Here is a 26,266-nt window from a genome sequence, read left to right as displayed (position 1 = left end):
CTTTGGTTTCCTGATTCCTGGTGCTCTGGACCAGTGGTTCTCAACCTTTCCCAACTACTATACCCCTTTCAGGAGTCTGAAGCTTGAGCTCTGCTGCCCGGAGCTCAAGCATGTAACTTAGCTTCATGGGGCCTCGGGTAATTACCCTGCTTGCTATCTCCTAACACTGGCCCTGCACTTGCAACCTCTCCTATACCCATCCTACAACCCCCCTGGGGGTTGTGACCTCTAGGTTGAGAAACACTGATCTAGATGAGTTGATGTACCCCCTGGAAGGCTTCTGTGTTCTCCCAGGGGTATGCATATCCCTGGTTGAGTATCACTGCTCTGGACTATGCTGCCTTTCTAGACTTTTTAGCCTGACAGTACTTACACAATATAGATTGTGCAAGTGTGCTAGGATTTCTTTGGGATTAGAATTACAAGAGTGTTTTGTTCATTATGAAATCTGGATAAAAATCTGGTGTCCCTCGTTATATCTTTCTTGTGCTTAAATAAACACCACTGTAGCAGGAAATGTATGGGGCGGGGGGTTGTGAGGCTCCCTGGGGTACTAGGGTTGGGGAAGCACCTTGCTACCACCTGCCCTGAGCATGAGGAAACTTTGTGTTTTCATGTCAAGGTCAGCTCCCCAACTCTTCCAGCCACAGACAGCACAACCATTCTCCTCTCAGCTGGCACAGGCTCTGCCATCCCTTTGCAGGTTAACAATAGGTATACTCCAACCCCTAGGTGTCGCCCTGCAGTCCTCAGCCCATTAACCACTGGACCCTCACATAATTACCAGATCCTCTGCTCCCAAAGGAATAGTACACCCCAGTATACCAGTTGCAACCTGGATCACAGTTCCACTAAACACCTCACATTTAATTTGTTTATAGTGAAAACGAGAATTAAGTTTATTTAACAAAGAATAGAGATTTGAGAAGAAGCAAGTAGGGTTAATGGACCCAGAGGGTTACATATCAAATAAAATCATAACACTTACTCTAGAGCCTAAACATATTTAACAAGATGGCCTCTTGTTAAATAAGGTACTGTTTATCCAAAGTTGTTGTCACCGCATTTTGCAACTAGGGTGGCTGAGACCCTCCTTTTATGAGATCAAAACCATTGGCAGCTTGTCTTCCCAGATGAAGGATGCCAGGGCATCTTTCTGCACACACACATATATTGGACCAGTCCTTTTGGGTTTTTTTACCTGTAAACAGGTTTCCCTCCCTCACTGTTTACCTCTTCCTGCTAATTTCTTCTCATGAAGTCCCGTCACTGTCTTCATTAGCATTTGATTCAGTATCCAAATATACTTCCAGTGTAAGACACACAATTAACTATGCTCAGGCAGGGATATAAGTATCTGCTACCTCCTTTCTGGTGGAATCTGTCTTAAGGTATGCCACCTCTGAGTGACCTGCCTTTACCTCCAGGCTTTAAGAACATACCTATATATATTGGAATTTATCTCCTTACATATTATCTGCACATACATTTTGCAAAGATTATGATGATCAGTATGATGCAGGCTTTCAGTAGGGATCTCACATGACATTCTTTGGTGAACTACCACACCCAGGGAATCTCTGTAACCCTTATGCACCCCTGTGCCCCCTGCCAGCTAGCATCAAGAGTTCCTTGGGTCACAGAATTCTGTTGCTTTGCTGGGATCTGAGAGTATGTGTAGATTTGTGTAAACATTAGGTAGCGGGAGAAAAATTAACCTATATTGTATTCTGCATGTTAACAGACTTTGTGCTCTACTTTTAGAACAGGAAATGTGTGGGTGTCTTTGAAGGACACACTTCCAAAGTGAACTGTCTTCTGGTTACTCAAACAAATGGGAAGAATGCAGCCCTCTACACTGGCTCTAGTGACCACACAATCAACTGTTACAATATCAAGGTACTCATAAACATGGCATTAATGAGTTAAACTTTGCACCTTTGTGTGAGAATCTCAAGGGGCTTTTCAAATATAAATGAACCAAATCTTTCAAATCCCCATGAGCTATATGATATCCCTATTCTACACATGATGAAACAAAGTGACCTGCCCAAAGTCACAGATCAAGTCAACGGCAGAAACAGAAGTATAACTAAGTTATCTTCTGACTCCCAGTTCTGTGTTTTAAACAGTGTATGTGTTGAGATACAAAGATTTGAACAGTATGAGTTGGTATGGTCAAAGTAACTGGTAAATTATTCAAATTATTCCAAACAGTGCCAATAAAAACTTATTACCACATTATCATATTTTGTGTGCTACATATTTTATAGAAACTACTTTAGAAATGTTTAAGTTTAAAAACAGGTACTGTTTTTGATATTCTTTTACCTTTTAAAGTCAAGTTCTCTGATGCAGTGAGTCTTAACTGTACAGACTTTCCGTAGTTAGATCAGTATCTTACATTGTGGAAGGGCTGTATACTATTTAAAGTCAGGTTTATTTCCCAAATAAATTGTGAGATGTCAGGTTGTCCAGGACAAAATATTACCCTTTGTGGGCTTCTGGCTACTGTAACTGAGGGAAAGGCTGCACATTCCCTGGAGGGCATTCTAAATGTTTGGAATATCAATAGTCCTGGCCAAAGATGAATTAATGGGCTACGTGCAGGTGAGCTAGTCAAAGGGGATAAATTGTATTTATCATGCATTTGGATAAATTCTGATATATTGTTTCTATGACTGACCCCGTATTCTTCAAAGTTCCTGTATCTGTTTTACAATCACTTAATAGTGGCTGGTTTCTGAACAATATCACTGTGCTGCCCCATTCTACTGGTCAGGTTTTGAATTCAGTAGGCTCTTTGCTCAGGCATAGAGGGAAATGGCAAGTTAAATGAGGTAAGCAGAGGTGGAAGACAGACACTTGGAAGTGCTCATCTCAGTTAACTTATTGTATTTTTTTCTGACTCTCTCAGTAGTCTATGAAAAGTGCATTTCACTTGGGAGTATAGGCAATACAGCTCTCATGGGAGTCAACAGTGTTCTGAGGGGATGAAACTGAGCTTCTCATACCACAGGCAAAGGAGCAAGTTGAAAGAGAGCTGCTTAATCTTGCCTCTGTCAGGGATCAATGAAAGGAAGGTCTGTCCTGCTGAAATTGAGAGTCAAGGTGGTTCTTGACCTTGAAGGATTGTGGAGTAGATGCGTGCTTCCTATGGACAGATTGTTTTGGGTCACTGATCTATATGGAAAGATAATACCAGCCGGCTATCATTCATGCCACTCCCCCCATGGGGAAGTGCTAAGCTAATACCAGTTGAGTTGGGGTGGGAGTGAGCTCTTGGAACAAGAGCTTCACACAGGCAGAAGAACTTCTCCATTACTGGAGAGAAGCAACACAATTCATAGGCAAGACAAATGACTTGTTTCAATTTTTCCCAGTTATCTAAAAATAGTCTCCCAATTTTTCCACTAATGACAAAAGCTGTACCTGTTTGTTTGTTGTCAGACCAGGGAGTGCATGGAGCAATTTAAATTGGAAGACCGGGTGCTCTGTCTGCATAGTAGATGGCGAATCCTGTATGCAGGCCTGGCAAATGGCAGTGTGGTCATTTTCACCATAAAGGTCAGTGTATTTGAAAACTGGAGTGTCAAACCACATTGAAACAGTTTTTTAGCAGGTATCATTCTCTTTTTTCTTCCCACTCCCATTTGCAATTCCATTTTGTCTCTTGAATAGCAAGAACATTCATAACTATTGCATATCAAGATAGCAGTTAAGTAATTTTCTGTTTCAGTATTTATATCTCCCTGGATGAACTTTCTCCCCTTCACCTCCTTCCAGCTATCCCCTGTGTCCTCACAGGAATTCCCCTGCCTACCGCAAGGTTCCCTGGAGCTGAACTTTTGTGGGTGATAAAGGCTTAATGGCACTTGCTTCTCTATGTGCTATGACTCCTCACAAAGGCATGAATGGGGTCACTGCAGAGTGTACGAGATACAAACCTAGGAGAGAGGTATCCAAACAGGCCTCTTGTTTAACCGAAAACTAACCTTGAGGCCACAGAATGTTTTAAATAAAAACACTAATGTATCTCATTATTTGCTTAGATCAGGGATGGCCAACCTGTGGCTCCGGAGCCACATGCAGCTCTTCAGAAGTTAGTATGTGACTCCTAGTATTAGCACCAACTGGGACTGGAGCTACAGGTGCCAACTTTCTAATGTGCCGGGGGGTTCTCACTGCTCAACCCCTGGCTCTGCCAAGGGCCCTGCCCCTACTCCACCCCTTCCCACCCCCTCCTCAGCCTGCAGTGCCCTTGCTCCTCCCCTCCCCCCCCCAGCCTCCTGCGTGCCACAAAACAGCAAATTGGGAGGGAGGGAAAGGTGCTGATTGGTGGGGCTGCCAGTGGGCAGGAGGCGCTGGGAGCGGGATGGGGGAGCTGATGGGGGGCTGTTGACATATTACTGTGGCTCTTTGGCAATGCACATTGGTAAATTCTGGCTCCTTCTGAGGCTCAGGTTGGCCACTCTTGGCTTAGATTGACTCCAGGCTCATTGCTCAAAACTATCCTAGCAAAATAAGCTCATATTTTAAGGAGATCTAAAAAGAGGGCTTGTTCTGAGAGCTCAAGAGCAGAAGTATCATGCCAGTGAACCTCAAATTATTTTCACAGAATTTTCACATTAAACCTGAAGAAACATACTTCATAATCATGTGGTACTTAAAGAATAATGAAATATCTAAGCTCACATCCCTCATCTAGCAGTTCTGTTCTTCTATCACTGAAGAATAATGACTCTTTCTTACTGGTCAAATTGTAAGCACAGCTCACTGGAAAGAGGCTAAATAAATTTGTAATGCAAAACAAACTCAGTTATGATAAATTAGGAATATTTGTTTAGGGGTTCTCAGAGGGAACGAAGAATTAGCTTTAGATTTTTAAGATTAAAATGTAATCTTAAACAGTATTCCATCAGTAGTGGTAGTTGCACCTTTTTGTCTTTTTAGGTATGTACAAGAGTAATATCAGATATACCTTCAGTCTGAGGAATCATATCCTTGAAGAAGGATGGACTCAGTGGTCTACATTCATTTCAATCTTTTGACTTCTTTATTTTGCAGAACAACAAGCAAATCGATACCTTTGAATGCCATGGCCCTAGAGCAGTCAGCTGTCTAGCCACGGCTCAGGAAGGAGCACGCAAGTTGTTGGTAGTGGGGTCCTATGACTGTACCATCAGTGTGCGGGATGCTCGCAATGGACTGCTTCTCCGAACTCTTGAAGGTCATAGCAAAACAATACTCTGTATGAAGGCAAGTACCTTGGGAAGTAACAGTTTTTGACAAATGATGTAGTCACTATTTGTTAAGGAGACTGTTTACTTCCACTTGATATTTCAGGTACTTTAACATTTTGATACTCCCACAGACGGGTTCTCAACCTTTTTCTTTCTGAGTCCACCTCCTCCCCCCAACATGCTATAAAAATTCCACACCCCATGTGTGCCACAACAACTGTTTTTCTGCATATCCAGTATATTAAAGCCAGGGCTGGCGTTAGAGGGAAGCAAGCAGGGCTATTGCTGGGGGCCCCGCAAAGATAAGCTGCTCGGGCTTTGGCTTCAACCCCAGGTGGTGGGGTTCGGGCTTCAGCCCTGGGCGGCAGGGCTCGGGCTTTCTGCCCTGGACCCCAGCATGTCTGACGCTGGCCCTGCTCTCCGATTTATTTTGGCAGACCCCCTGAAATCTGCTTGCGGCCCTGGACCCCTGGTTGAGAACTGCTGCCGTAGGAAATTTTATCTGTATTTTGGCTAAAAATAAAAATCCATTCATTTGTGAAAAGATTCCCCAACTTTGACCTCCTTCTGCTGGCCTTGCTACCACAATTGATGCCTTTTCTAGTGCTGCTGTATTGCACTTCGTAGTACTAGTGTATGCAAGAGGGATGTTGATTTCAGAAGCCCAAGGGGGTGGTGGAACAATCATCTTGCCAGAAGGAAGAAAGGAAACTCTTGCCTATTTTGCCTGTAATTCACTCTGGAAATTTTGAAAAGATTAACTCTATGGAGAAAATACTCACAATGTCCCTTTAGACATATCCCCTTCCCCCATGCTTCCCCCCCCCCCCCCAAAAGCCTTCTCTGTATTCAGTTTATACTGTTATAACTAATTGTGGTTAGAAATGTGATTTTTGTGATGGAAATCGTTGTATTGATTCAATCCCACTCCTAGTGTGGACGCTGATATACCAGTGGAAAGTTGTCTTAGACTTGTGTATGAGAATAGCAGCCTTAAACTTTCCTGTATGGGAATAGCGGTACTGGTATAACTGCATCCACCCTAGGAGGGCTGTATCACTTTAAGTATATAGCTAAAGTGGCACAACTTCTTTTGTGTAGACATACCTTTAATGATCGATTTTAATAATGTGCCCACTCTAACATAAAGCGTGATGCATATGTTTTCTGCATTACTTGCCAGCTCTGTCCCTGACCTGCTCTTTTTTCACATTAACTTGCTTCTGCCATCTACACACATATTGGAACACATTTATGTGGTCTTCAGACTTTTTTTGGCTTAATTTTGTGTGCTTAAAAAGTGCCAGATAGGTAGCAGTGTAGGGTGTTGTCTTGTGTCCACAGAGCAGAGTTGCAGATGCAAAGCACATTTTTTCCACATAGCCTCACTGTCTTAATCCCGAGCTGAAGTGAATACTTTTTTTAATGGGTAAAATCTAGTTTAATCTTTCTGCCCATTCAGTCCTAGGATTCTGAGATTCCCGGTCAATTTGTGTGATGGTTTCGGTATTGTGAACACTGAGATGTGTTTGCTAAGAACTGAACTGAGATTACTAACTCATTTCACTTGCTACTAGCTGGAGCTGGATTTTAACTAGTTATTGAGAGGTGAAAGCCTGGATGGTTCTAGGGTTGGTAGTCTGGTATGAAGCTGTGACATTACCCAGGTACAGTCTGGACTGTTGAACAGCTGTGTCCCCTCAAGTCTCCAACCTGGGGTGCCTTTTACACTGCTTTGCTGTAAGAGCAACCCCTCCTGGTCTTTTTACACACAGCCTCCAGCATGTAAATTACTCCCAGTTATATTGTACAAATGCTATAGCCAGGCACTCCTGAATTGCACTGCAGAGCAACACCAGCAAATTCCCAGTCCCAGACTTTCCCCCAGAAATGTGCGTCTTATACTGCCCATCACTCTCGTGGAAAATACAAGCTTATATAAAGTCCATCATTTCATTAATAGAAAATGTGTACAAATCCTGTTATCTCAAATGGAGTTTCCCAAACACTTCAGTCCAAGCCCACTGGTTTAGATAAAACAATAAAACAAGTTTATTAACTACAGACAGATGGATTTTAAGTGATTTTACAAGTAATGAGGCGTAAAAATAAGATATTAGTTGTGTTTTACTTTTTAATAAGCTAAATGAATTCAAAGCAAAGGTCTCACTCACCACATGCTTCAGCAGTCTTTCTGGCTGGATTCCTTTTGGCCAGGACCCCTCCCCCAGTTCAGTGTTACTTTCCTTGTCCTTCAGGTGGTGGTGTTGCCCTGGACAGACAGAAAGGGAGAAGTCTCTTGGGGTGTCTGTTCCCCTTTATAGTTTTCTTTTTCTTTGAAAATCATCTCCAGCTGAGTTTAAGGGGACAGAAAGTCTATGGAGACTCAGCTGTTTCTTTGCCAAGATGTAAATTTCTCGCTCTCACCCTTTTTCCTGCCAAAGAATGGTCACTTGACCAGCTTATAGTCCATTTGATCTTGTTGACACCTGGCTGAGGCGTGGGTTTGCTTTTTGTTTCTGAGGAACTGATTTGTGGCTTTTTTTGCAGACTTGGATTATGTCTCAGTAATATGCAGTAGACTTATTACATACAGTGTTGCCAGACACATTTTACTAGGACAGTAATGATCAGCAAATTGAGTTTTCAAATGATACACCTCACAAGGCATATTTTGTACAAAAATTATAAGTATTGTAAAAGGGGTGAACATAAGGGTACAGATTGTCATAGAAGCCTATCTGCTACTTAAACAATCTGATGCTTAAAGTACTTGTACTGGGCAATCTTCATTGTCCTGTTCAGAACAAATTTAGCTGGTCCCCTAACTAAAGAAAACAAATGATTTTACAAATAAAGCTGATAAAAAAGCATTTTATTTGACCCAAACACACACACTTATATCTTTGTCCGGGATGTGGGATCAATCTTTTTAAATAAAAATTGCAACATTTTGTATGTTTGTATATATTAGAGCTGTCAAATGCTTAAAAAAATTAATCATGATTATTCGCACAATTAAAAAAACTAATTGCGATTAAACAATAGAAAACATTTATTTTGAATATTTTTGGATGTTTACTACATTTTCAAATACATTAATTTCAATTACAACACAAAATACAAAGTGTACAGTGCTCACTTGATATTCATTTTTATTACAAATATTTGTGCTGTAAAAATAAAAAAAAATTATTTTTCAATTCACCACATACAAGTAGTGTAGTGCAATCTCTTTATCATAAGTTTTAACTTACAAATGTAGAATTATGTACCAAAAAAACTGCATTCAAAAATAAAACAATGTCAAATTTTAGAGCCTACAAATCCACTCAGTCCTACTTCTTGGTCAGCCAGTCATTCAGACAAACAAGTTTGGTTACAATTTGCAGGAGATAATGCTGCCGGCTTCTTGTTAACAATGTCACCTGAAAGTGAGAACAGGCATTCGCATGGCACTGTTGAATCTTTAGCACATCTGGCAACGCAAGCTACATGTGTCCCTTCATGCTTCAACCACCATTCCAGAGAACATGCTTCCATGCTTATGATGGATTCTGCTTGATAACGATCCAAAGTAGTGCAGACTGACGCATGTTCATTTTCATCATCTGAGTCAGATGCCACCAGCAGAAGGTTGACTTTTTGTGTGGGTGGGTGGGTGGTTTGGGTTCTATAGTTTCCACATCAGAGTGTTGCTCTTTTAAGACTTCTAAAAGCATTCTCCACACCTCGTCCCTTTTGGATTTTGGATGGCACTTCAGATTCTTAAACCTTGGGTCAAGTGCTGTAGCTATTTTTAGAAATCTCACATCAGTACCTTCTTTGCGTTTTGTCAAATCTGCTGTGAAAGTGTTCTTAAAACAAACGTGCTGGGTCATCATCTGAGACTGCTATAACATGAAATATATGCAGAATGCAGGTAAAACAGAGCAGGAGACATTGAATTCTCTCCCAAAGGAGTCCAGTCACAGATTTAATTAACACATTTTTTTAATGAGCATCATCAGCGTGGAAGATGTCTTCTGGAATGGTGGCCGAAGAATGGAAAAGGCATATGAATGTTTAGCATATCTGATATGTAAATACCTTGCAACGCCAGCTACAAAAGTGCCATATGAACACTTGTTCTCACTTTCAGGTGACATTGTAAATAAGAAGTAAACAAACTTGTTTGTCTTAGCGATTGGAAGAATAAGACATAGGACTGAGTGGACTTGTAGGCTCTAAAGTTTTACGCTGTTTTGTTTTTGAGTGCAGTTATGTAACCAAAAAAAATCTGCAATTGAGGTGAATTGAAAAATACTATTTCTTTTGTTTATCATTTTTACAGTGCACATATTTGTAATAAAAAATAATATAAAGTGAGCACTGTGCATTTTGTATTCTGTGTTGTAACTAAAATCAATATTGAAAATGTAGAAAAAAGTCCAAAAATATTTAATAAATTTCAATTGGTATTATATTGTTGTAAGTGCGATTAATCATGATTAATTTTTTTGAGTTAATTGCAAGTTAACTATGATTAATTGACATCCCGTGTGTGTGTGTATAGCGTATAAAGTCACCGTTTACCATTTGGGCAGCTTAATGTGTTTCCTAATGTTGTAGCTAGACGCTGAATAATTAATTTTTAAAGGGTTCTTCACACTATATTAAAAGATTGGAGTGGGTAGAGGATACAGGAGGAAGTATTTGTGAAGTCAGTACCCCTTGGTGAAATATATTGCTACTTTAAAGAAAGCAAATCCTTACTCAAGTAGTGTGTATGTGTTTCACTCATATATTAAAAATTATAGAGAAGTCAAAACTAACTGTTTTGTTGTCCTCTTTAAAAGGTTGTGAATGATCTGGTGTTCAGTGGCTCCAGTGACCAATCTGTCCACGCCCACAATATACATGTAAGTCATTCAAATATTTGAAACCCTAAATAGCTTTTATTGTTGAGGTAATAAAAGCAATGAGAATTTCTTTGGAAGCCCATATGCTTAAGAGGATATGGTGACTCTTACACTATGTTGTATAGCTCCTTTCTATCTGAGGAACTCAGAGCACTTTGTAAACATTATCCTTCATTCCTAGGATATTGAAAATTGGAGAGGGTTCAGAAAAGAGCCACAAGAATGATAAAAGGATTTGAAAATGTGCCTTTTAATGAGAGATTCAAGGAGTTCAATATATTTAACTTATCAAAGAGAAGGTTAAGGGGTGATTTGTTCACAGCCTGTAAGTACCTACATATGGAACAGAAGGCTCTTCAGTTTAGCAAATAACTGTATTACAAGATCCAGTGGCTGAAAGTTGAAGCTAGACTAATTTAGACTAAAAAGTAAGGCATGCATTTTCAACAGTGAGTAATTAACTATTAGTACAGCTTACCAAGGGTTGTAGTAGGTTTTTCTATCACTAGAAATTCTTTAATCAAGATAAGATGTTTTTCTAAAAGATGTGCTCTAGTTCAAACAGGAACTAATTCAGGAAAGTCTGATGTCCTGTATTATTCAGGAGGTGTGACTAGATGTCGATGGGTCAACTGAAGAGCTAGAAATAGAAATCAGAAATCCTGACTTCCAATCCCCAACTCGCACCAATCGGATTACTCCCTTCTCTCTTTTGAAAATGCTGCCTTGCTTTGAAACTGTATCATAGATTAATTAAAAATGCCAAAAGCCATGATGCAAAGTGGTGGACACAGAATAATTAGTCTGGTGATGTATTTGGTGCCAATGGTAATGTGGTTAATTCTGTTTAGCAACTGCTGGTTCTGCCTCTTAAACTTCGGGGTGGGGGCAAGTACCAGTTCCGAGTGGTTGTGGTAATATGTTTGCAAGTGTACTTTGTCACAAATTATGCTTTACCAAATGGAGCAGAAAGCTGGAAATGAGGAAACTATAGGACGTCTAGGAAACTGCAGCTGGTAACTTCAGGTCGTGTTTTGGTTTGACTTTGGGTTTCTATAAGCAAGGTAAAAGCTACTGCAATTACTTTTTAAGTGAGATACATACCTGAGAAATATATAATGTTCAATTAAATGTATCAGGTGGGCATGAGTAAGCATTTAAAACTTTGAAAAGGAGCTTGCCCAAGACTAAAGTTAGCACAGCAGTTACAAAGGCAGTTTAAATAGGTACTGCTGTACTTGGCTGGGAGGGGCAGGAGAAAGATGGGGACGATCCCTTTCTCCAGAATCCCTTGGACTCGCAGCAGTGAAGGGGAGACCCTCATCTGGGGGCAGTAGGACGCATATGGCTACCTACTCCTCGGGGAATTCTGCACCAAAAAAATTAACAATTCTACACACAATATTTTAAAATTCTGCATATTTTATTTGTCAAAATAACACAATATAATCACTCCAGTTTCAATTATTTTGGTAAGTTATTTCAAAATACCCGTCAACAAGTATGCCAACAATACAGACAACAGCAAAAAAGAAAGTTTAAAGAAACCCCTACAACAATCCAGTTCCAGCTGCGGGTTGCTGGAGGGAGCTGGGTGGAGACCACAGAGCCCAGACACCTGCACTCCCATCCTCCAGAGCCTAGCTGCAGGGCACCCCCCGGCCCAGACACCAGCATCCCCCCAGAGTCCAGACACAGGGCATCCCTCTGCCCCTACACCCACAGACCCCTCCTGCGAGAGCCCAGCCGCAGGGCAGCCCCTGGACACCAGTCCCCTCCTTCTCCCCCATGGACCCCAGCTGTGGGGCAGCTCCCGGCCCAGAAACCAGCACCCCCAGTGCTTTTCCTCTCCCCAACTTCTTTACTTTCTTGCCGGGGTCCATGATGTGTGGCCCTGCTCTTCCTCACCCCTTGCCAGAGCTGGCTGGGTCTCCCAGGCCCTCTCCTTTCCGGAAGAATGAGGACCAAAGAGCGTGCAGCCTCCAGCCCCATCAGGCTGGGCGTTCTACTCACTGCAAGTTGGGCTCTGCAGAGTCCAGTGGTGGCCAGAAATTCTGCATTCCGCAGTGGCACAGAATTGCCCCAGGAGTAAGGGTTCTCTCTCTTTCCCTCCCAACCATGTGGCTGTGGGAAAAGAGACCGCAGGGAGGAGTTGGCCTCAGACTGAAGCCAGCAAAGCAGTTGCAGAAGCAGTTTGACCAGGGAGTGTCAGATGCTGCTAAGGTCATCACACTGCTTTCTGCAGTTTTCACACTGAACATTCTTTCTCCTGTGGTGATTTGGCTGTTCATCATGTCTCTCCTGCCCTTCTTTTGTTTTTCCTTTTAGCAAATTCCCTCCATTTAAAAAAAAAACAAAAACAAAAACCAAAAAGATTTAAGTAACAAACAATAAATACAAATAATCATGGCACTAACGTGATGTTGCATAGTATTACTCTGCTCGTATGTTGTATCACTTTTCCTGCCTTATCTATTTAGATTGAAAGCTCTTTGGGATGGGGTATTTGTCTTATGATATGTTTTTATGGTGCTATATACAATGGGGCCTTGTTCTTTGTTAGCCCCTAGGCACTTATGTAATATTATGAATAATGAAACTATTATTTCAATGAGAAACCTGCAGACTTGCTGTTTGCATCTGTTTTCATGATTTAATGGGTGTTCTTTCTTCCTTGTCTTGGCACAGACAGGAGAGCTGGTACGAATCTATAAAGGCCATAATCATGCAGTAACTGTTGTGAACATCCTAGGGAAGGTGATGGTAACTGCTTGCTTGGATAAATTTGTCCGTGTTTATGAGCTACAGGTAAGAAAATAAATGATGTCCAGGAACAGAACTTATCTATTCCATTTTTTGTACATTTCAGAAGCTCCCGAGCAAAATACCATGTTAATTATCTTTACTTCCTAGTTTCCAGCCCCTCCCTCTTCTACCACTTAAAATTCTCAACCTTCTCCTTGACCAATGAGCTATGGAGTTTTAGAATAATTCAACAGATAATCACTTGCATCAGCCAGGCTGGTTCTCTGGTTGCACTCATTTTAACTATAGAAGAAACTAACTTTTTTTTTTTCCAAATGATTCTGGACAATTAGTTTTCTGTTCTTTGAAAGGCTGAGTGGCATGTAGTCGGTCCCTGTAAACTGGATTAGTTTAATGGACACTCCCTAGTAGTCAGTACTCTCATGCAAAAAACAGGGGTTGGATTCTCATAGTTTCTTGCATGTTGACTTGGCAGGAGCTGGGAGGACCAGGGAGGCAATATTCTCAGCCCCTGAAGAACAAATGCTTTTTATTGCTGAACAATCCCTCCAGCTGATTAGTGGTGTTGACAGGTTCTGAAAGGAGTCCAACCTAGCCTTTCAATAGGCCTGAAAGAGTAGGCTAAGGAAAAATGGTGGGATCCTTGCTATTAATTAAGAAATTAGTAGCACATAGTAGATAGTACAATGTGATTGCAGAGTGTGGCACCCATGAGGCCCTTATAAGCCTCGTGTAATAATCAGTGCTCCTAACTCTTAAAAAGTCACTGTTGATTATGCAAGCCAATAAAAAATGCTTGCAAAATGTCAAACTATTAAATGCCCAACATTTTGTTTTCTTTTCTTCCCAAGTCTCATGACCGTTTGCAAGTCTACGGAGGACACACAGATATGATCATGTGTATGACTATTCATAAGAGCATGGTAACTCTCCTCCTTTCATTGATCTAAAATAGAAAGTCTTGTTTGTTAGCTGATGATAGTGTTGATTTCAGAGTTTATTGATATCAGTGGTAGATGATTTAATTATTTTAACTTTCCTGACTCGACTAGAGAGAGGACCATTTAAAATGGCAGTCAAAAGAATAATAATAATAATGATAATAAATAATAAAGAAAAGCTGTTTATATACCAGCTAAATATAGCAATGTAGCAATTCTGGAAAATAGTTCATATGCTAAACTGTGTTAGGAAAATTGAGCTCTGTTTGATTGCTAATATTGTATCATAATTTCATGACTATATCTCCATCAGCTAGACCAGGGGTCAGCAACCGGTGGCTCGCGGCTCGCCAGGGTAAGCACCCTGGCGGGCCGGCCCGGTTTGTTTATCTGCCGTGTCGGCAAGTTCGGCCGATCGCGGCTCCCACTGGCCGCGGTTCGCGGTCCCAGGCCAATGCGGGAGGCAGGAAGCGGCGCGAGCCGAGGGATGTTCTGGCCGTGGCTTCCTGCCTCCCGCATTGGCCTGGGACCGCGAACCGCGGCCAGTGGGAGCCGCGATCGGCCGAACTTGCCGATGCGGCAGATAAACAAACCGGGCCGGCCCGCCAGGGTGCTTACCCTGGCGAGCCGCGAGCCACCGGTTGCCGACCCCTGAGCTAGACATAAGGCATTAATTTCATCTTCATAGTGTGCATCATTACTACAATCAGAACAGTTAAAGTATTAAAACCCTAAGTAATTCTTGAAGTGTCTCTGTCCTGTTTCAGACATTTTCTCTAGCAGCTATATGACTAGACTTAGTAAGACTTCACTCACAGTCAAACCACTTCCAACTTTCAGGACCATGCTTTCAAATTAGCACATGCTGAAGTGCATGAAATATTTTTTAACTCATTTAGGTATACAAATACCCTGATGCACATGCTGGTTAGGGTTTATAGTATACACAAAGATCTGAGTACTTGCCTGCTTAAGCTGGACGCCCTTAAAAACTCTTGTGAATGTGCAGTTGAAAACTTGTTCTTTAACTTTGATAAAATGAGAGTTAAAATAGGAAGTGCTTAATATTTCTGATTTTTCAAATTTGTAATAACAAAAGAGTGAAGTGTAGGAAAACTGAGAACCAATGCACTATGGGAAATGTGTATTTTTTTTCCTATCCCCGCTTCTCATGGGGCTGAAGTTGAGATTTAACTGTGCCCAGCTGTGTGATTGTGGTCCAAGATTTATGCTGTACCATATTTCTGAGATGCTTTAGGCATCTAGACACAAAAGAAGCTTCAGATTAGCAGTCAGTGAAGTGTACTATACAGTGGTCATTCTCTCACTCTTCTGTATCTGTTTGAACACTAGGGTATAGTCCCTTCCCTGCAGCAGATAGATATTTCCACTATCAGAAGATATAAATTAAGAAATAACACATCATATTCTCAACTATCTGTTAGCTTCACATTTCTCCAAAATTAAAATTGACCTATTAGCCATCAGTTTACTGCTGTTTGTTAGAGATCAGAAACAGCAAACTTCTAGATGGTCTGTAAACCAGTTAAATATGGTTTACAGACCTGGAAATGTCTGTCAGGTTGAAGAATAATTTTTTAACTTGCCTGTTAATAACACTACTAAAATTGAAAGGATTTTTACAATCTAATTTACACTATAAACAGCAAAAAAAAAAAATTGTTTTGCATTTAGTTTGTATATGGAAATAGGTGAGTTAATTTCTCATTTTGGTTCTCTACATGTTTCAGGTGTGCAGCGCGGTTTTGGAATCAAAACTCTTTCAATGACTTTGTTCGAAAAACAGTATTTTTAAATGTTGGATCTAAGAAGTGTTTCAAAATTGGAAGCCTTAAATGCATAGGCTTTCCACTTCATATGTTTCGTACTTGGTCTTTTTGCCTGTTATCTCTTTAAAAACACATCTTTCTTTTTTTTCTCTTTCATAATTTTTTCTTCACAGATCTACACTGGCTGCTACGATGGCAGCGTCCAAGCGGTGCGGCTTAACCTGATGCAGAATTACCGTTGCTGGGTAAAGAACAAAGCATTTCTAGTGTTCAGTTCTTTATCCTTCTTTATTATAGTTTCTAGACCAATCTCCTGTGTCTGGACAGAAATCAAGGGATGGAACAGATTCATTTTAGAACACTCTTTCGGTTTAGCCAGTCACACATCTTTTAAGCTCCACTGTGAAGATAGTTTAACTTCTTGGAGCAGCTGCCTTGCCAGGAACCCTATAGTAGATGGCAGGTGCTATGTTTTGAGGTAGATAAGGGGTCGTTTTAAAAAATCTTTCTCTTATATTGACTGTTTCAAGCTGAATGTGTGGCACGTGCCAACTTATGAAACAGAAAGCTTTTACTTTACTGCACCCACTGTGCACAGAAACAGTTGCACTAATGTTAGCAACATTAGTCTTGCATCTAAATCTTGTTTTGTTTTCTTTAGAAACAAGAACCTCTTACCTCCCCTTTTTCTGGACCACTAGATATTTCCAGTTGCACAATAACGTGGTAGTGCCAAAGAAGTGCACTTTTGTTTCTGATGAATTTTCATGCTGGCAAGTTTAATAGCTATAAAGCTCCATTGAGAGCCCATTTGTTCTAGACTTAGCTTGACTAGAAAAGACAACACAGGGCCTTATGCTACTGTTGCACCAATTTTATTCCTCCCTAAAACTGATGCTAATGGAATCATACCGTTCGAAGGGACAGCAAGAGTCATCTAGTCTAAACCCCTGCCAAGATGTCGTTGTTGTGGCTAAACCTTTCACCCTCCTTTTGAAAACGTCCAGTTAAGAAGCTCCCACAACCTCCCAAACCAGTTTGAAAATGTGGACTCTGTAGTTTGATATGAGGAAGGATTAAGTGTGGAGACAGTGTGTGAAAGAAACTCTTTGGTGGAATATTGTTGGGCAGCAGGAATGAAAGCATTACCTGACTTCTCTTTCTCTTCCCCTCCTCCCTCACCTCGCCCCCCCCCCCCGGCTTATTACGATACTCTCTCCCACCAGTGGCATGGATGTTCACTGATATTTGGAGTTGTGGACCACCTGAAACAACACTTGCTAACAGATCACACCAACCCACATTTTCAGACCCTAAAATGTCGCTGGAAGAACTGTGATGCCTTCTTCACTTCCAGGAAAGGTTCCAAGCAGGTACGTGGTGAAGAAATTGGATTTGCATGGTGGTCTGGCGGAAAGCGGAGTAAGCAAGTATAGAGGATGATAGAATCTTAGATATAAAGTACAGACCATGTTACCATAATTCAGACTTGCTTATTTTCCATGTAGGACCCTACTAATGGTCAAATCTTGATAGCCTTAGTCATGCAGATAGTTTAATTGAATTCAGTAAAAGTATTTATATAAGTAAGTTCAGCAGGACTTGACCCTCGATATACAATTCCCAGTGCACCCTTAGTCTGTTCTGAGACACATGGTCATTTTAAAACAGTATAAAATAAGACACACAATTTGTTGCTGATAGTTCCCACAATGTGGTTGGCATTTTCCAAACATTAAAGAACCACTGTGCTTGTGCCGAGGAATGGAAATTTGCCTTTTAAAAAAAAGCGTAACTGTTGCCTTTTTAACTGGGTTTTTATTCCATGATTTGCTGTCTTTTAAGTGGAAAATAATAATAATTCTTTTTCTCCATTTTTGGGAAGCATTCCTTCTTGGAACAGACCTAAAATGAACATGGCTGGTTTTGTTTAACAAATTAAATACAGATGATGCAAAGAGATTTCTGAGTCAGTGTTAGCAAAGCTGGGAGATCTGTGGTTCTCATTGGCCAGAACTACAAAAAGGGGGTACGAGAGCCTGACGTTACCTGGATTAAAGTATAAAGCAAAATCTGCCATGCTTAGCAATGAAACCATTCTGATTCTAGGCCTTCTTTTTGCTGAATGCTATACAAAGTACACAATGAAGAGAGGGTTGTTTGAGGACTGAAAATCAGAACTGAAGTCTTTCATCAATCTTCTAAAATCTATATACAGTGAAAACAGCCCAAGAGCAAATCTCAAAAATTCTAAATTAAACTGTGGTTTGGAGATGAGAAGGAATATATAATCATAGGGCCAGGCTTTGCCACCTTCCTTCCTCTTTTAAAGGATAGGATTATTCACTGAACTGCATACCATTCAACGTGAGCGGGGTGGCAGAATGTAACCCAAATTAGTTGTATGAAAACTGATAATAGCTGGATCTCCATTGGGATTACTGATGTACTTTTTATATTTTATACTTCAGAAAAGGGAAGGGAATTGGCCTCTAAAAGTATTCATGGATAAGGCTATGTTTTAGTCATTGGTATTTTTAGTAAAAGTCATGGACAGGTCACGGGCAGTAAACAAAAATTCACAGCCTGTGACCTGTCCATGACTTTTACTATATACCCCTGACTAAAATAAGTAGGTGTGTTTGTGTGTGTGTGGGGGGGGGGTTGGGATTGGGGTGCAGGTGCTAGGGGGAAGGGACGGGGGGCGCTGCAGATGCTCGGGAGGGATGCTGCGTGTATGGGGGGGAGGGGTTGGCAGGGCTGAGACAGGTGCCCTACCTAGCTCTTGGGAAGCTGCATGCTCCAGCTCCTACTCCATGTGCTGCCTCTGCTCTGCCCCCAAACCCCAGTTCTGCATCTCCTATTAGCTGGGAACCGTGGCCAATGCGGAGGCAGTGCTGCAGGAAGGGGCAGCACACAGAGCTAAGAGCTGAGGGAGGGGAGTTCCTGTCCCCCTTCTGGGGAGCCCCCCCAGATAAGCACCGCCCTGCACCCCAACCCCCCAGCCCTGAGCCCCCCCACCTAAACTCCTGCTGCTGGAGGGACGGGGGGGGGGGGGTGGGCAAGACTGTCCCAGCAGTGGCTGGCGCGATTGGCCATGGGGCTGCTCGGGCAGCTCCCAGGCCAACCGCACAGGCCACTGCAGACGGAAAGTAACAGAATCCATGATCTCCATGACAAACACCAAGCCTTAGTCATGACTACCAAATTGTGCATGTGACTAGTATTTGTAATCATGTGATCTTACTAATTACTCTCCTTCTCCCTCCACTGTTCTCCCTTCCCACCTACTGTTTACGTTCCCTTGTTGCATCTTTAATTCTACTATAAGCTCTTTGGGGCTGGAATCATGTCTCGTGCATATTTCACTCCTGGGGGGATTCTGCACCAAAAAATTAAAAATTCTGTGAACTTTTTCATACTTTTTAAATTGCTCAGACTTCCACACATGAAAGTCATACAGTTTTTCTAGTCATTGTCCTGGACCTGGCTGGGTACTCTGGGAAGTGCTTGGTTCTGATTGTCCTGACCTTTTATTGACTGTTCGGTACATGCTTTATTTGCCCTCAGTCCTCTTTTTTTTTTTTTTTTTTTTTTTAATGGGTAAGTAAAATAAATCCTGAGCTGTAATCTAACCCCATTGTGCCACTTTGGCACAGGAAAAAAGTGAGAAAGCACATAGATCTTCCTAGCTGATTCCCTTACTGTCATTTATAATAAGGCTCCTTTACATCATGCTGGCAATGTAGAGAACTTAAAACTTTCACAGGTTTTATGCTCCTAGGGGAATTGACTGAGAATGGGAACAGTTAACTAGCAATAGCAACATTAACAACATATAACATTAAAGGTCAGGCTGCTACATTTCTGCCTCAGAGAATGAGATCAATTAACCGTCAACAGCACCTTTAACTATAAGAAGAGAAGTACTTGTGGCACCTTAGAGACTAACATGTTACTAATTACAGTCAGGCTGCTAGTGCATCAGAGAATGAATCAATTAACTCAGGCACGGCTGCTACATTTGTGCCTCTAGCCAGCCTTATGCATAATAAAAAGCCCTACCCTTCCACACCAGTGAGCTGCAGTAGCACGGGAGAGGGACTGTGTGTGTCTCTCTCGCTTGTTGGCATGCCTGTACACCCAGCCCCACCCCCCAATGGTGATGCACACCCAGCCCCGGCTCCTGTCTCTGAGGCTGCTCCAGGTATGTTGGAACAGACGTGCTGCCTGGGCTGCTGGAGAAGAGGTGCATGTCCCCTGGCAGATTTATTTTTGCATTTTTCTGCGCAGGGGGCAGAGAAAAATGTGAGCCATACAAATTCTGCATCCGCGCAGGGGCACAGAATCCCCCAGGAGTTATATTTATACAGTGCCTAGCAAGTGACCAACTCCCTCAATATAGCACCCCAGGGAAGATGATAAATAAGACAAAGCCGATCCCTACAGTATATCACTAGGCCAGGGGTGGGCAAACTACGGCCCGCGGGCCTGATGCGGGCCCTCAGGGCTTTGGATCTGGCCCGCGAGATTGCCCACCGTGGGCCACGCACCACTCTCAGAAGCGGCCAGCATGACTCCCCTGTGGCTCCGGGGCGGGGGGGGGGGTGTAGCAGAGGGCTTCGTGCGTTGCCCTTGCCTCCAGGCACCGCCCCAATGGGAGCTTCAGGGGAGGTATCTGGAGGTGCGGCAAGGCAGCACACGTGGAGCCCTCCCCCTCTGGCACCCCCCAGGGGCCACAGCGCTTCCTGGCACAGTGTGGGGTCAGGACTGGCATGCAGGGAGCCTGCCCTGGCCCTGGTGCATGCTGCTGCCAACCCGGAGCCGCTTTAGGTAAGTGGCACCGGGCCGGAGCCCAAACCCTGCCTGCACACCACCTCCCAACTCCCTGCCGTAAGCCCCCTGCCTGCACCTCGCACCCCTCCTGCACCCCAGCCCCCTGCCCTGAGCCCCCTCCCACAGTCTGCACCCCTGCCCTGAGCCCCCTCCTGCACTCCACACCCCTCCTGCACCCTGAGCCCCCTTATACACCGCGAACCCCTCCTCTGCCCCAATCCCTTGCCTTGAGCCCGTTCCTGTACACCGCACCCTCTCCCACACCCTGCACTCCCTCCCGCACCCCAATCCCCTGCCCCAGCCCTGCATACAATTTCCGCACCCTGATGTGACCCTCGGCCCAAAAAGTTTGCCCACCCCTGCACTAGACACTTCCATTCCCCTTGGCGACTGTAGTCAGAATTGTGATGATTACAATTATGTTTAAATTAGCAGGTGCTAGCAGCATTCTATTAATTTCCCCCTAAATAGTATGAACAGGGATTACCTGAGAACCTTGCTAGTTACATTTTCTATAAACACCCCCCCTCAGAAGCTTTTAGCATAGGTTTTATAATGCTGTTCTACCATAGTTCATGTCTTGCTTGCTAGGCACCTTGATATGGATTGCCGGGTGTTAATATCTTCTGCAAGCCAGTGATTTCTTAATGTGGTCAGAATGCTATGCACTGTGGCTTCTAGAACCCTTTGCACTCATTCTTTAATGACTTGTTCTCTGTTCCTCTCCCTCCAGGATGCTGCAGGACACATTGAAAGACATGCCACGGATGACAGCAGAATCGACTCATGAAGCTTTTCACCTCCCATATTGGGAAGTAATTTTATACATCAGAACTATTCCATGCATCATTCACCTCTTGTCCCGTCCTCTTTCCTCCTCCTTTTCCTCCTTGGAGTGGAAAAAGGGAGTGGGGCCTAACTGCCATACTACAGAGACTGCATGTCACATGCAACTCTGTAGAAATAGGAGCGGCCCATTAACACTCAGACCAAACTGTGTTCAGATTTTTGTCGAGTTTTTATTCATCAGAAGACACTATGAGCATCCCCTCTTGTCTGCCCATTTGAAGAAGTGCATTCTGTGCGTCTAAGATCAGGCATTCAGAGGGGTATTCTGACTGAGATAAAACTAGGTGCCAGCATTCAATAACTCACCTTCAAATGTGCAAGGATTTAACCAAGGCGCGAGTAGTGTTCAGCTGTTTCATGTTGTATGCAAATCCCACACATATTTTCATTTTTTAGCCAATTTTAATAAAATATTTCTAACTAGAAAGACACAAGTTCCACAGAGAGTTAGCACTGAATTTCCATTACAAATGTTGGCTGTCCTCATAAAACTATATAGTATTTTAATGGGAAACTGGAATGAAGTGGTTCCTTTTTTTTAATGTTAACTGCAATTTATGCTTTGACATTTTGATTATTCTTTGTTTAAAGGTTGCTCTGATTGGTAAAATGCACAGTGACTGACTGGATTTCACTGTCCTGCACATTACATTCTCTAAGGAGATTTGTGATGAGGGCAGACACTTTTTTTGAGAGGTGTTGCAGCCGCAAAGCAGCCTGACTTCTTCCTTCATACACCCACTCAGTGATCTCTAACAAATTAAAAGACTAGGGACCTTAGTGGCAGACAGTACAGAGAGTAATGCCAGCTTTGTATTTTGCATTTTGACAACCACTACTGTCTTGATACAACACCAGAGCTGGATTCCTGATTTCTGGTAGTTTATTTTGGCAGATTTCATAACTTATTTTAGTTGAGATTTCACACAGAATTTTGTTGACTGGCACTGCAATCCTGACTCTTTATGGAAAGTCAGTTTACTGAGCAGATGCACAGGCACCACATGTCTGAACACAGCCATTTTGGTGTTGCTCAGTTTCCAGTATAAACTGACTTTATTTGTATCAGCTTCGCAATCACTCGAGTTTATCATGGAAGTGTGCAACAGAGAGCTGCTGGGTGTGGAGCAGGATTTTAGATTCCAAGGATCTCAAGCAGAAGCTGAGGGTACAAAGTGCATATCATCTGTAGAAGACTTCATTCTACGAATGCTTTTAAGATACCGCAAACTGCCATAAAAGGAAGGCCATGCTTGTTTCTAGTGGTCTGATTTGCTCCTTACTTACTCCTGAGGGGGACTGAAATCTCATTTGTCCAGCAGGTACTGAAAAATAGAAAAAGCTGTTTGTGGGATTGGTCCCTCCCCACCTCCATCCTTTCCCCCTTCCCCACACACCTTCTAGGTGATGAGACTAAGTGAAGGTAGCAAAGTGTGATCTTCCCTCCCTTTTAATATCATCAGCTCAGTACAGGAAAGCAAGAGTTATCACTAGATGTGCAAAGAAGGCAAAAAGAAACCTAGTGGCAGAAACTGCTTTTTTCCTAGGCAAGTCCAGAACCTGCTGAAGAGGTTGAATATGCTCAGAGTTTCATCTGGTGTCTCTTCAGTTACTGAGGTCAAGGTTTAAATATTCCTAATTCAGATTAATGTAATGTTATAGCCTTGCTTTTTGGTAATGGAGAAACTGAAGTGATTGAGGAAAGCCTGCCACGTACTCTGCCCTGATACTAAATCAAAGAGTCTCTGAACATCATCCTTTTATGTTGTCTGGCAGAGGGGTGAGAAATCTCTGTAGTTACACAAAATCAGTATTTTTCTTGTATCTCTTTAACTTTAGCAATGGAATAAAGTGCCCACTTTGTTTCCTGAGCTGTAGGAGTCCTCATGGTTGAAAGACTTCTAAAGAAATAGGTTCCTAATATATTGATAAGTTTTTTCTTTTGTGAAAAGACTTCTCCAAAGAAAAGCAGAGAATTGCACCAGGAGCCTTGATGTTGTTGCTGTGGCCTAAGGATGGAGTACTTTAAGTGCCAGTCTAATTCAAGGAGCTCGCTGAGCAGTGTATTTTTTGTGTGTGCATGGTGGGATTTTTTGGCAACTCAGTCTTAAAACAGAAGGCTGTGGAAGGCTTACAAAAACACCTCCTAAACCACTGACATTCAGGAGCTTTCACACAATAGGAAAGTGGCATGCAAAGGTGTGGAAGAAACTGTGAATTTTTTAGGATATTCTTAGCAGAATGTGATTTGAAGTGAAGGTACAGAGCCATGTGTATTAAGGACAAGCTTGTGGAGTGCATTCTGAGGACTGGTGTGTGTGTGTGTGCATTTTGTTACTTTTCCTTGTGGTACTTTTGCACTGTTTCCCCATTTCTTTAATATGTTGGGAGACTGTCAATGACTGTGTTTGCAAGAATGTGTGAATGTTATTTTCACTATATTAAGTATTGCAAGGTATGCCGTTCTCACACTTTTCATTTGTGTTCCTGACTACTTTATAAGGGTGTGTGTGAGGTGGTGGTGGGGGGGTTGTGGGGTGTTTTTGTTTTTATTTAGTTAGATGAGAACGAACAAAGATTTCCAACTCTTTTTAGTTCATTTCAAGACATCTGAAATCTTTTCTTTGGTTAACTTTTTAAAACTGTCCTCCCAGTGTAGTTGAAATTGATGAAATGTAGCCTTCTATTATGCCAGAAGGAGAGAACTAACTGTGATTCCCATCTGGGTGCCTATGTTTGGTAGCTTACAAAGAAACAGATGTTGATTAAATATTAGAATTAGTGGTGGTCAGGGAAATTATGTAGGTGGATGAGTTTTAAAAAAGTTTTAGCAGAGTCCTAAGCCACAAAGCTGTCATGAAGATCTGAACTTCCTCAAAGTTGAGGGGCATTTTGATATGGGGTTTAGTTTTTGGCCCATCTGTATTATCCACTTTCCTACCTGTTCAACTGGAAATCTGGGTGGATTTAATTAATGACCACTTAGTTCTTCCAGGCACTAAGAAAATTGCAGTGACAGTAGTTGATAAATTATTTTTTTCATTAGGGCTTTAAATTTAAAATCGGGGTTTATTAGGCAAATTTGGTCCCCCATCCCTGAACCCACACAGGAGTCTGACATCTGGCATCCCTCCACTCAAAGAAGAACTAGAAATTGTCTTGGGAAAGGGGAATATTTGTTGAAAGAATAGATGTCTCTAGGAAAGCAATACTACACATCTGAAGCAGTGTTCAAGACTGTTTTTATTTGGCTCTTCTTGAAAGGAAAGAGTTAAAAATAAATAGAGAAAAGTGGGGCTTTGTTTTTATTTTATTTTTCTTATATATTGGATAAGGGCTGTGTATGGTGTATAACTAAAATATGAAGGTCGTCTTGGGAGTGCATAGCACCACTCCCCCCTGCTGCTGCCCCCCCCCCCAAAACAATACTGATATTTGGCTTATGCCATGATCATGTTTAGTGGATGTAAGTGATCAGAACATGATCATGTTGTGGTAACATAGGAAATAGGTTATGTATCACAGAAGATAATCTTCAGGAAACCTTTCCACTGTAATTTTTTTTTTTTAAAAGAAGAATCTGTGAATTCTACATGATGTTCGCCTACTCCACCTCCAGTCACAAGGAGGAGGGAATAAATGGAGTAGCTCTAAAAAGTTTTATGTCATCTTCTAGCTATATCCCGAATTACAACTTATTTGTTCTCAGAAAACAGCAATCCAATTGGTAGATACATTATCAGTGTTATTGCTTTTCAGTCATCGTTTCCCCTCCCAATTGCAGGGCTTTAATGGAAGAAATGGTAGCTAGTTGATGATGGTTTAGTGTTTCTCACTCCCCCTCACCCCCCAAGATGCCTTAATTAATGAGCTGTGGTCAGTAAGGGCCATTTTCGAGGTAGATGGGGGATTTTTCCACCCATGGCAAAAGAAAACCTTTTCAATTCATTGATACAGAAATGCATTAAATACCCCAGCTTCTGTTTGCCTTCTTGTGGCAAGTGTTTAGAATGCAGACTTCAAAAATGCGTGGTCAAAATATACGATGATAAATGGAATTTGTTGTCAAAGCCTGTTGCGAAACAGCACACACGTAAGATTTTCTGTGCATATTTGCAGACCTTCACACTGCTGGATCAAAATAAACAAAGAAAAACAACAAAACATATAAATGCAAATCAAGTTCTAGCAAACATTAGATTCTTGTGGATAAATCTGTGCTCATGACAGGATGGACTTCCCTTTTGTGACTAAACACAAATACAAGATGAAATTTAAGATGTTTTCAGGTATGTATAGTACTACTGCCTGGACATAGTCTAGATAGTCCCAAATTGTAGAATATGCAAGCAAGATTATTGAAATGGTTTCAGTTATTATTTGTAAACTATTTATTAGTAAAAATAAAGAGCAAACTGTGTAGGTAACGTGTTTTTAATATGTGCCTGCCAGCTTCTCCAACTTCATTTTGTTACAAATGTTAAACCTAGTCTTTGGAAGAATGAAAGTGAGATAAAACAATGTGGCTTTTTAGTATTTCCTAAGTAAAGCTGTGTGGATCATGTGCACAGAATGACTTGGCCTTTCCTCTTTCATTTTGGTGCAAAGCTGTGAACATATTAATGGAACTTTATAAAGCAAAACAAAAAAAAAGGAAAAAATAAAAGTTCTTTATACTAAGATGTTCTGTCTCAGCTCAATTCATTCTGAATGGAATTAATTCTTTCACTTGATAATTTAGAATGATTTAATCTATCAGCTGTGATAGCTTTTATATGGAATGACCAGAAAGTGTAACATTCGTGTGTGCTTCCAATTGGGAAGTAAAGACTGTGGATTTACCACTGGACTGGAATAGAGAGACCCTTGTGTTCTGGCCTGCCTTGCTAGAGTTGTCATGTCACCTTAGGCAAGTTACTTAACCTCTCTCTAATATTTAT

The 26,266-nt window shown here is 41.8% G+C and overlaps 1 protein-coding gene across 2 annotated transcripts in view; it reads left to right on the top strand.

Annotated features, from left to right (window-relative positions):
- Positions 1-26,006, top strand: part of ZNF106 (zinc finger protein 106) — a 70,576-nt gene extending 44,570 nt beyond the window's left edge. For both annotated transcript variants that reach the window (XM_045014818.1, XM_045014819.1), the window contains 9 exons: positions 1,765-1,899; positions 3,451-3,567; positions 5,068-5,259; positions 10,082-10,144; positions 12,833-12,952; positions 13,762-13,833; positions 15,815-15,886; positions 16,868-17,014; positions 21,211-26,006. In XM_045014818.1, the coding sequence (XP_044870753.1) occupies positions 1,765-1,899; positions 3,451-3,567; positions 5,068-5,259; positions 10,082-10,144; positions 12,833-12,952; positions 13,762-13,833; positions 15,815-15,886; positions 16,868-17,014; positions 21,211-21,267 (975 nt within the window). In that variant the 3' untranslated portion in view covers positions 21,268-26,006. The remainder of the gene's footprint in view (positions 1-1,764; positions 1,900-3,450; positions 3,568-5,067; positions 5,260-10,081; positions 10,145-12,832; positions 12,953-13,761; positions 13,834-15,814; positions 15,887-16,867; positions 17,015-21,210) is intronic.
- The last annotated feature ends 260 nt before the right edge of the window (positions 26,007-26,266 follow it).

Source organism: Mauremys mutica, chromosome 4 (genome assembly GCF_020497125.1).
Source record: "Mauremys mutica isolate MM-2020 ecotype Southern chromosome 4, ASM2049712v1, whole genome shotgun sequence".
In the NCBI taxonomy this organism is placed as follows: domain Eukaryota; kingdom Metazoa; phylum Chordata; order Testudines; family Geoemydidae; genus Mauremys; species Mauremys mutica.
This window is presented reverse-complemented; position numbering and strand designations above follow the sequence as displayed.